We start from the raw sequence: 9,906 nt of genomic DNA, 5'->3' as shown, positions 1-9,906 counted from the left end.
AGTCCGAAATCACCATACGAAACTATTGACATCATCAAAATTCTATTCCGAGGTCGTTTGCTCAAAAGTCAACTCTTTGGTCAACTCTTTCCATTTAAGCTTCAAAATGAGAATTTCTCTTTCAATTAAATTCTAAATCTTCCTAAAATCAAACTCGACCACACCCGTGGGTCATAATACATATTATGAAGTTTTTCGGGACCTTAAGTCGTTGAACGGGGCGTTAATTCTTAAAACGACAAGTCGGGTCGTTACAATAACATTCATTATATTATCGCAAACAATAGTCCTGAATATAAATAAATTTGGTACAAAATTATCATTTTTATAATGAACTACATAATACATTATCAGATGACTGAGAAGATGAAACAACATTGTTACAAAATAATAATTTGTGGATTTTTTTTATAAAATACAAAAGTTTGTGATAATTTTTAAAAAATATAATAGTGATATTTTGGGCCAAAACCAACTCTTAAGCTGGTTTTGAGTTTTGGAAATTTGCCAAAATATAAATAAAATTTATGATCAAATATGTATTTGCTAAAAAAAATCAAATATATTTTGGCAAAATATATATATCAAAATGGGTCCGTAGATCATAGTATATATATAAATATATTTTTTTTCTTCAATGAAATGATTTCCAAGGCACAAGATTTTCTCCTACGCATCACCATCATCTGCCTTGTTAGTTGTTATTCCTACTACGCAATAACACAAATAATATTACAACGTCCCTACCAGCGGACCCACCTGATATGCAATGTCCCAATTATTTGGGACCCACATACACCCATCTGGGCCCACATGAACTACTCAAAATCTCCCTCTTCCCCTTCTATTTCTCTGCCCTTTTTTTCCGCTTCAACCTCCTGCTTTTTCAAGTTCCTATGGCTCCTCTAAACTCTTCCATTTCTTTGTAGTAGCTCAAAAATTCCTCCCGAATTCTCAAAAAATTTCCAAACATGGAAAACTACTCTTATTCTTCTTACCCAGATTCAGTAAATTCCTCCCCACGTTCTCGTGAAATTGACTGTGAAAACGCATCATGGGATGATCAACCACCTTCTTCCTACAAGGTCAAATTCATGTGCAGCTATGGCGGAAAAATCCACCCTAGACCCCACGATAACCAACTCGCCTATGTCGGTGGTGAAACCAAAATCCTCTCCGTTGATCGTAATATCAGATTCTCAAATCTTATTACCAAACTTTCTTCTATTTCAGACTGTGAAGTTTGCTTTAAGTATCAGTTACCTGGTGAGGATCTTGATGCTTTAATTTCAGTAACAAACGATGAAGATTTGGAACATATGATGCTTGAATATGACCGGCTTTATCGCGGTTCAGCTAAACCGGCTAGACTCCGGCTTTTTTTGTTCCCTATGAATACACCGGTGACAAGTACTTTCGGTTCTAGTGACTCGAAACCTGAGAGTCAGTGGTTTGTTGACGCTTTGAATTCTGTTCAGTTACAGGACGTGAATTCACCGACGGCTGTTTCGTCGGTGCCGGCCCCGGCGGGTACTCCTGATTTTTTGTTTGGTTTAGAGAAAGGACAAGCTCAACAACCTCCGCCGGTAAAGTTACAGGATCCGGTTCCTCCACCGCCGGTGCCGGAGGTTTTTGCTAAGGAACTTCATGTTGGTTCTGATGACCGGCATATAATCGGAGATACTGTAATTTCGCCGGCGGCTGCGGATTATCAAAGGCAGATTCAGGAAATGCAAAGGTTGCAGCAACATATTTCGAACCACGAACAAGCTATGTACAACAGAAAGGTTGATGAATTTTATCAGCAAAAGGGTCCTCCGCCGCCGCCGCCGCCGCAACAGGTGGTGCCGGTGACTAATCCGGCGTCGTTCTGGCCAGAGCGTCATATGACTACTGGAGCATACCCAGCAACAGCAGTTCAAACCGAACAACCTGTATACATAGTTCAAACACCTGCCAGAGTTTATCAAACTCCGGCGATGCGACCGGTGACTAACCAAGTGGGTGGTCAGGCTTATTACGGCATGCAGCGCGTGATGCCGGAGGTATACCGAGAACAGCAGGTGTACGGCGGAGTTCCGCCACAGCCAACAATTCAACAGCCGAAGATGGGAGGAGCTTACACGTCTGAAAATATGGGGATGGTGCGGCCACACGCGCCGGCGGAGCCAACGTATACACAAGTTGGGTATGATAGTGTAGGGAGACAGGTGTATTATACTGCACCAGCAGGTGTTATGCAACAGCCAATGCATCATCCTGCGGTGGCTGCTGTTGCGGCGGTGGACGGGAGGCAGAGTGGTGGCGCGTTGAATCCAGAGGGTAGAATTGTTGGCAAGCCTTGAATCTTATCCTTTTTTTCTTACTTGTTTTTAAGTTCATTTTTAAGTGCAAGATAGGATTCTGTATGTTTAGTATTTCTCTGAAATTTTTATGTAATGTTTTGTGGGATTGGGATATCACATATGCAAGTGAAAAAATTATTAGTAACTGATGTTGATTAAGCACGAACCTAAATTATGTTCAAGAAGCAAATGTGGTACATTAATTGTTAATTTATCTTACAAGAAAGACATCCTCATAAATACTCTCTCCATTCACTTTTATTTGGCATACATACTAAAAATATATTTTTATTTTTATTTATCATTTTATGTATATTAAAAAAAAAAATATTATATTCACAATATTTATTATTTATTTTAAATTATTTTTTTAAATTAAATAAAATATAAATTAATTAATATAAGTATCATGATAAATTATGCAATCTAAAAAGTCATGAAAGTCAAAATGTATCCCGTAAAAGTACAGAGAGTATAATATTAGTCTACATTTTAGGTTTCTTTGAGATGATTCGAGGCACTGTTTGAACTCCACGTAGTTAATTAATTAGAATCAAATAAACTAAAATTTTGGATATCAGGATATATGTCTATATCTAAGAAGATATGGAAATACTCCGAATGGTATCAAATGTTTTAAGAAAAATCATACAGGCCTGATTTAAGAATACGAAGGTAAATGCAAATACCAAAGGCCAAGAATCAAGGGCGGATTTATGGCGCCGTGCAAATACCCTGCCACACAAGGTACTCCGTGTAAATATTTTTTTATTTACTTTCACTCATGATGATTTAAAAATGCTAAATGATACACTTGGTTGAATTTTAAATTATTTACCTAAAAGAATAAGGATTAATTTTTACTTAGTAATTTTTAATTTTTCTTTTAGTTAATGTTGTACTCATGTTATAAAATTTTTAAATCCGTCTTTACCAAAAAGAACCGAAACTAGACTAATAGCCTACTGATAATAAGACCAAACAAGTAGGCCTATGCCGTATTGATAACCTGTATTTGCAACTCGATCAACTCTCTGTTTTCTTGGGTTAATTTCACTGATGGTCATTTAATTATCTTTTAATTTTATTAAAATTATTTAACTATTTTTTTTGTCACTTAAAAGTAACTAAACTTTATCATTATTACTTAAAAGTCATTTTGGCTCAAACTCTACCATAAATATGATATGGCATAAAATTTAATGAGAAAAATCCAAAAATAAATACCACATAAGCTTAAATGGGTCATACCCACTAAATCCATTTCTCCCTTAATGTGATTTGACACATAACTCAAATGGGTTTCAATAGAGGGAAAAACACTCATCCCTGATAAAATTAGGTCTTGTGATTTTTTAGGGGATTTTGATCGTACAGATACAATCTTTCGTTTGTTTAAACAATTGCAAACGATTATCTATAATTGCATGTCTATTGACATTTTTTGTTATGCACTTTAATTATGTGTGTTGCTTACTAAGCAGGTTATTTGTATGATGGTGTTGCTTAATAAGCAACATTTTGAAATTAATAGAATGGTAGTTTGTGAAAATATATTCTCATTATCCTTATTATTCTTGTATGCTTATGACACATTTATATGTTTTGTGAGATGGATACAATACTATTTTAACTTTACTAAAAAATTATAAATATGTTATGTGAGTTGGATGTAGTAGTATTTTAATTTCACTAGTGTTATAAAACGATTCAGATGGGGCATACAAATAAGAGAAGAATTTTTTAGTATAGAATAATTATAAATGGGCATTATGTAAGAGAAAATGCAAAAATTTTGCAGTCTAGGATAATTATTTTAAACTAATGTGAAATTTTTTTTTAATCGAAATCACTTGGGTTATGGGTCAAATCACATTAAGGGAGAAATGGATCTAAAGTGGATATGGTCCATTTAAGTTTATGTGGTATTTATTGTTGGATTTTTCTCATTAAATTTTATGCCATATCATATGTATGGTAGGGATTTGAGGCAAAATAATTTTTAAGTGATAATAATAAAGTTTAGTTACTTTAAAGTAATAAAAAATAATTAAGTGACTTTAATAAAATTAAAAAATAGTTGTATGACTATCAGTCTATTTTCTTTTCTCCGTAATAGTCTTGCGTATATTTAAAGCACTAGCATCTACAAGAGGTTCTGTTTTTCAAAGCACCATTATTGAAAAAGTGGTACCCTTGTGTTTCAACGTAATGATATATTTCGCTTATTAAAAAAAATTAATTTGATTAAACTTTGAAGCGATATTGAATTAGTTAACTTAGTATTTTAAAATTAAAATTTAGATATTTAAAAATTATAAAAATACTATAAATTATAATATTTTTCATATTAATATGGTAAAAAAAAATTAAAATATCGATCAAAACTCATACTGTTTGTTTACTTGATAAAAGAAATATGCCTTCTAAATTGAAATGGAAGTAATAAATTAGTATGTTTTTGTTACTCTTCTGCTTATGATATAGATCATAGAAAAGAAATAAAGTGTACCAAATAAGTCGATTGGAGAACATTATTCCAAAAAGATAATCATGTTGTGATCTAACAGCGACATCCCTTCAAGATTAATAAAATAAAAAAAATAAAAAAAACTTGGCACAGAAAAGAGGCAACTCCACAAAGCCACTAATCTACTTGAAATATGTACAAGTGGAACTAATGGTGATCTGTTAATTAACAGAGGCATGTCTCCATTTCCCAGTGGCACCTTTTAGAGGTGAATTGGCAGTTGAACAAACACTTGTTGTGTTGAAAAGAAGGGCCGTCGTAAAAATGCAAACTGAACGTCAGCTTAATTGATGCCTAAAGTGACTGCTTCATATTGAAGCAATAAAAGAGTTATACTTAAGTAATAGAAGCATAGTATAGTAGAATTTGCTAGGAATATGAAATTAGAAAAAGCCACTTTTGTTGACTAACCAATCTCCCTTGATTCTCAAAATGAATTATGTTATTCTCCCCCACTATTTAACCCCTCATGACACCACTGACGATTCTTCTGCTTCTATTTAATTTATCTTACATCACTTTCATCTGATTGGACTAGATTAAATAACACCATTTTTCTTCAAACAAGAGAAATGATATGATTAAGGTTTAGAAAATATGACGAATATAGCATATGAGTAAGCATTATTTTGTTGTCGGGAGATTTTGTTTAGGATGCATATTTCATCCCTGACTTTCATTTGAGATAGGTTTGTTTGAACAAAAGATATATAGATATTGGTTTCAAACTAATTAAGTTTATACTAATTAATGAGGGTTAATCTTAGTTATCAATAATATTCCAAAGATGGAATTAACGGAAGTGCAATAAATGATATACAGATATATTTTCAATAGCAACAGCGGCACACAATATATATTTAAGAAGTCAAAAGAAGCAATATAACATTAAATAGTGAAGAACAACGATAAATGACACTTATGTAAATAGAACTGATGAGTCACCCAAGAAAGGATGAAATCAGTGAATGTTCCTTCTGACAATGATGAGTGATGGATAAGCCTTTGAATATATGAGTTATTCTCGGATCCAGAGGAAAAGTATGGACAAGAATCTTAGTGAAAATGTTGTTTTTGTATGCTTGCAATAAAATCTGATTTTCTCTTTTAAAGTCAAAGTGTATTTTACAAATGAATATTACATGTCCCCTATCATTGTGTCTCTTTCTATTTATAGAGAACTAGAATATTCTCTTTTATGTCCTATCTTGAAAATAACTGTTATAACTCTGTCAAGGGTGCTCGACCTCGGCCTTGACCCTTGATGACTCCTCAGCTTCAGCCCTTGCTGACTCTTCGACCACGAACTTCACCGTTTCTTAGATTACTTCGACAAGCGACAACTGGGAACGTTCCACCAATACTATTTTGACTTAAGTATTCTAAAGATAGATTTTGACTCATACAGTTAGTCCCTCCGCTTATTGAAGCCAGCTTCGCGGACGGGTTCGATGAGTGGATCATGTTGTTGGTGGTCGAGCTAATCAAGCGGACTACGCAGGTCGTGGTTGTTGCGGCGAGCGGGTAACATGGCCCTCTGTGGGCCGCACATTTCAAATGCTCCGAATTTCCCAGGCGATTTGCTGGAGTTATGTTGTCCACGAGTTAGGATGACGTCATGATGTCATACGTCATTATGACGCATATTCTCGAAGTGTCGTTTTGTTTTGCGTGTGACCTTTGATTAGACCTGCCGCTTCGATTTCGGTGCCAATCATGATGAGCCGTTTTCGGTTTCGGTGCCATGACCTTTATAAATAGATGTCTTGGAACACGATTTTTTGGAGTTTAAATCGCCTAACGCTTCAAAATCCCATACCTTTCTCTTGCTCTCTTCTTCTCTCAATTTCTCTTCTCTGTTTTAGCGACTTACATTGTTCTTCATTCCCTCTCGTTTGTTATTCTCTTTCTTTACGTTAAACCATGTATAGCATACCTTCTGAGGCTGGAGAAGGGAGTAGCGTTGCTCCCTTGGTAGTGGTGTTCCCTTCCCATGGGAAGAGCGTTCCTGCCACCGTTGAGGATGAAACCTTCCCGTTGGTGGAGAAGAAAATTCCACGCAACCCTGATTCCAAATCCGATTTTACCAAATCACCAGAGGCCGCACCTGGAGCTTTTTGGTCAGTGATGATGGTCAAGGAATTAGCGGAGCTTAAGGCTAAATTCGGCCTTCCCAATCATATCGAGTTGATCCCGACTGAGGGGGATACGGTACAGGTCCACCGTCCTGGGTATTGTGCCCTATACGCCTACCCCTTCCAAATCGGCTATTCTTTTCCCCTTCTTCCGCTAGTGGAATAATTATGTCGTCACTACGGCGTTTTTCCTGCTCAGCTCGCACCGTACGTCTATAAAGCTATAAAGATGCTCACTAAGTTTGTTGAGCTAGCCAGGGTCAAACTGACACTGCAACACTTAATTCATCTATTCGCTCCTAGCTTTTATAGGGGAACGATGCTGAACCTTCTCCACCGAGGTGGCAAATGCTTGGTGGTGAAGATGGATGATAAGGTCAGCCGTCAATTCTAGTTGAACTTCTTTTTTGTCAGAACCGAGGATGTTGTGGACAATGTCAACGGCTTTCCCGATGATTGGAACGATACTCGTAAGTACTTTGGTTTCTTCCCCGTGTTCTATCTTGAGTTTTGCCTTCTCGCCTTCTTCTTTTGCAACCAAGACCTCGCCTCCCCTTGGGACACCCATATTTCTTATTGGGTCGAGCGGATCCTCCCTCACATCGTATGGATTCATGAATGGCCAAGTTTTTTCAAGAAATTGGGGACTGCTCTCTTTTCGACTGGTAATTTCTTTTTACCATCAACGTCTTGATTTCTTTGCCCGTTTTCCTTCGAAAATTTTCCCTTTTCCTATTTTTCCTTAGCTTTGGCCAGGGGGTCTACAAGGAGGTCGAGAGCTCCCGTGCCCTCGTTCCGGAAGAGGAAGGCTACTACACCCTCAGTTTCCGCCCTTGTTTTGACCGCGGCTAATCCTATCTGTTCCAACTCCTCTTAGTGTCACGTACGACTCTGTTTCTACATCGGACGTGGAGACTTCAGCTCCTCCTCTATATTCTCTCATTGATGAGGACGATGAGACTTTTCCTAGTGATGGATATCTACAACCTCGAAAGAGGGGGTCCGTGGATGCCGGTGAAGGAGTCACCCGGGCCGTTGATATGGAGGAAGGGGGCTTCTCGCTGTGTGAGACGGTGACTATTGTAGGGGGGATGATGTCGAGCCTAGTTTCGAGGCTCTGAGGTTGGTGGGAGCCGATGTGGATGTGTCTCTTCCCTCTGCGGTGATGGAGACCGGAGAGACGACTGCTGATGTTCTTGACCCTTCGTGGAGAGAGGATACATCGACTTCTCGAACAACCATGGATACCTCTTTGCCTGCTAACTGTTACACCTCATATTTTTGTACATAAAAGTACATCGTAAGTCGGTTGATGTAAACTCAGAAGGAATGAAATCCCTTTACAAGTATAAGCACGGTTTATCGAAGTCTTAAGTAAGTTAAGTTGAATGAGACTTGGAAAATACAAATGAGATAATGGATACATAAAATATGGTTGCTTGCTTATCGGGATACTTATTTGAGCAACTTGCTTACCCGTCCTACTAGCTTGAGCTACTTAACACATGTCGTGACTATTAAATGAGGGTAAGATACGTGTCTGTATGAATAAGGGCAGCATGTGACACCTATTAATTAACCAAGCAGGTGACAAGTAGGTGTGTCACCTACTTGCTAAAAGGGAAGGCCCAAATTAGTGCACCTAAATGGGTATGTGTAGATTATCCAAGATGGCCCTTTTAGGGGCTGAATCAAGTCATATATCCTCGTAATATCAAAGTAGTAGAAACATCAAGAGAGCCACGAAATTCTCTCCCAAATTGACCTACTCCAAACTCTCAAGATGTTGTTGATAATCTTCTTCTTCTTTCAATTCAAGTTAAAGGGTAATCTCCAATCTTGAAGGATCTGATGTGAAGAAAGTTAATGGCCATCAAGGGAAATATAATACCATTGTTTCATCCCTATAAGATCTAATATAGGTAAGAAAATCTTCCCTCCTTCATATATTTGAGTTTATCTAAGTTCTAGCTAGGATGTTTGGTGAAAGACTTGTGAAGTAGGGGCTGGAAATTGAGTTGAAGTTGTTGTGGTGTTATGGACTATTTGGAGTAGTTTCATATTATTATATGAAAGTCACATAAGAGTATTATATTGGACATGTTGTGTTTAATCTTATTGGTGATTTAACTAAGTTGTGGGAGTAAGAATTGATGAAGTAATAATCTGAAAATCAGTTTTCAGTTGTTATAATTTGTGGACTGTTAGGAGTTTGTTTTTATGTGGTGTTGTGGCTTAAAAACCAGTATGTATAACCTGAGTATATTGTGGTTGCCATTATTGAAGTGTACTCAAGTTCTAGCTAAGTTATAGGGATGGAAAAGTGCAAAGTAGCACTTGGTTGTTGTATAAGATTGTGTTGACTGTTTTGGTGATGTATTGCGATGGATATAAGGTTGGATATTGATGTAATATGTTTGTTGATATTTTGGACATGTTGGTCTTGTTACTGGATTTGAGGAAAGTGAAAAGAATAAGGGAAGGTGATGTCTAAAATTTCGTAGATGAGCTAGTCGCTCATTTATATTGAGTTCTAGATTATGTAAGCTTAATAATGGTCCCTTATTGTTTGTTGCAGATTGAAGTACTAACAGGCTAAACTGACGTCGTGTGGTTAGGTAAATGACAAAGGTATGTTAAGGCTATCCTTTCTTTCCTTTTGGCATGATCCATATAATACAAACAAAACGAGCAAACGCACAACTTGCATAAATGGCTCTATTCATAGAAGTACTAGGAGTGCCTATATTCTTGATCCCCCATGTGTCCTATTATTATATCATATGTTCACGGGTCTTAGAAAAATACGTAAGTTGATAAAGTTTATCCGATATATATTATTGACTTACTTCATTATGCATTGTATTCATTTATACATGTACATTGATCCATGACC

General features: G+C 36.7%; 1 protein-coding gene across 1 annotated transcript; it reads left to right on the top strand.

The window, feature by feature from the left end:
* The first annotated feature begins 850 nt into the window (after positions 1–850).
* LOC104114077 (uncharacterized) lies at positions 851–2,490 on the top strand. Its single transcript, XM_009624436.4, has one exon. It carries the CDS (start codon positions 972–974, stop codon positions 2,343–2,345), a length of 1,374 nt encoding a protein of 457 aa, XP_009622731.1. The 5' UTR covers positions 851–971; the 3' UTR covers positions 2,346–2,490.
* The last annotated feature ends 7,416 nt before the right edge of the window (positions 2,491–9,906 follow it).

This window comes from Nicotiana tomentosiformis, chromosome 4, assembly GCF_000390325.3.
Source record: "Nicotiana tomentosiformis chromosome 4, ASM39032v3, whole genome shotgun sequence".
Taxonomy (NCBI): Eukaryota; Viridiplantae; Streptophyta; class Magnoliopsida; order Solanales; family Solanaceae; genus Nicotiana; species Nicotiana tomentosiformis.
This window is presented reverse-complemented; position numbering and strand designations above follow the sequence as displayed.

Bases quoted from the DNA above. Each gene is read 5' to 3' on its own strand.
- LOC104114077 (XM_009624436.4), top strand. From the start codon at position 972: ATGGAAAACTACTCTTATTCTTCTTACCCAGATTCAGTAAATTCCTCC.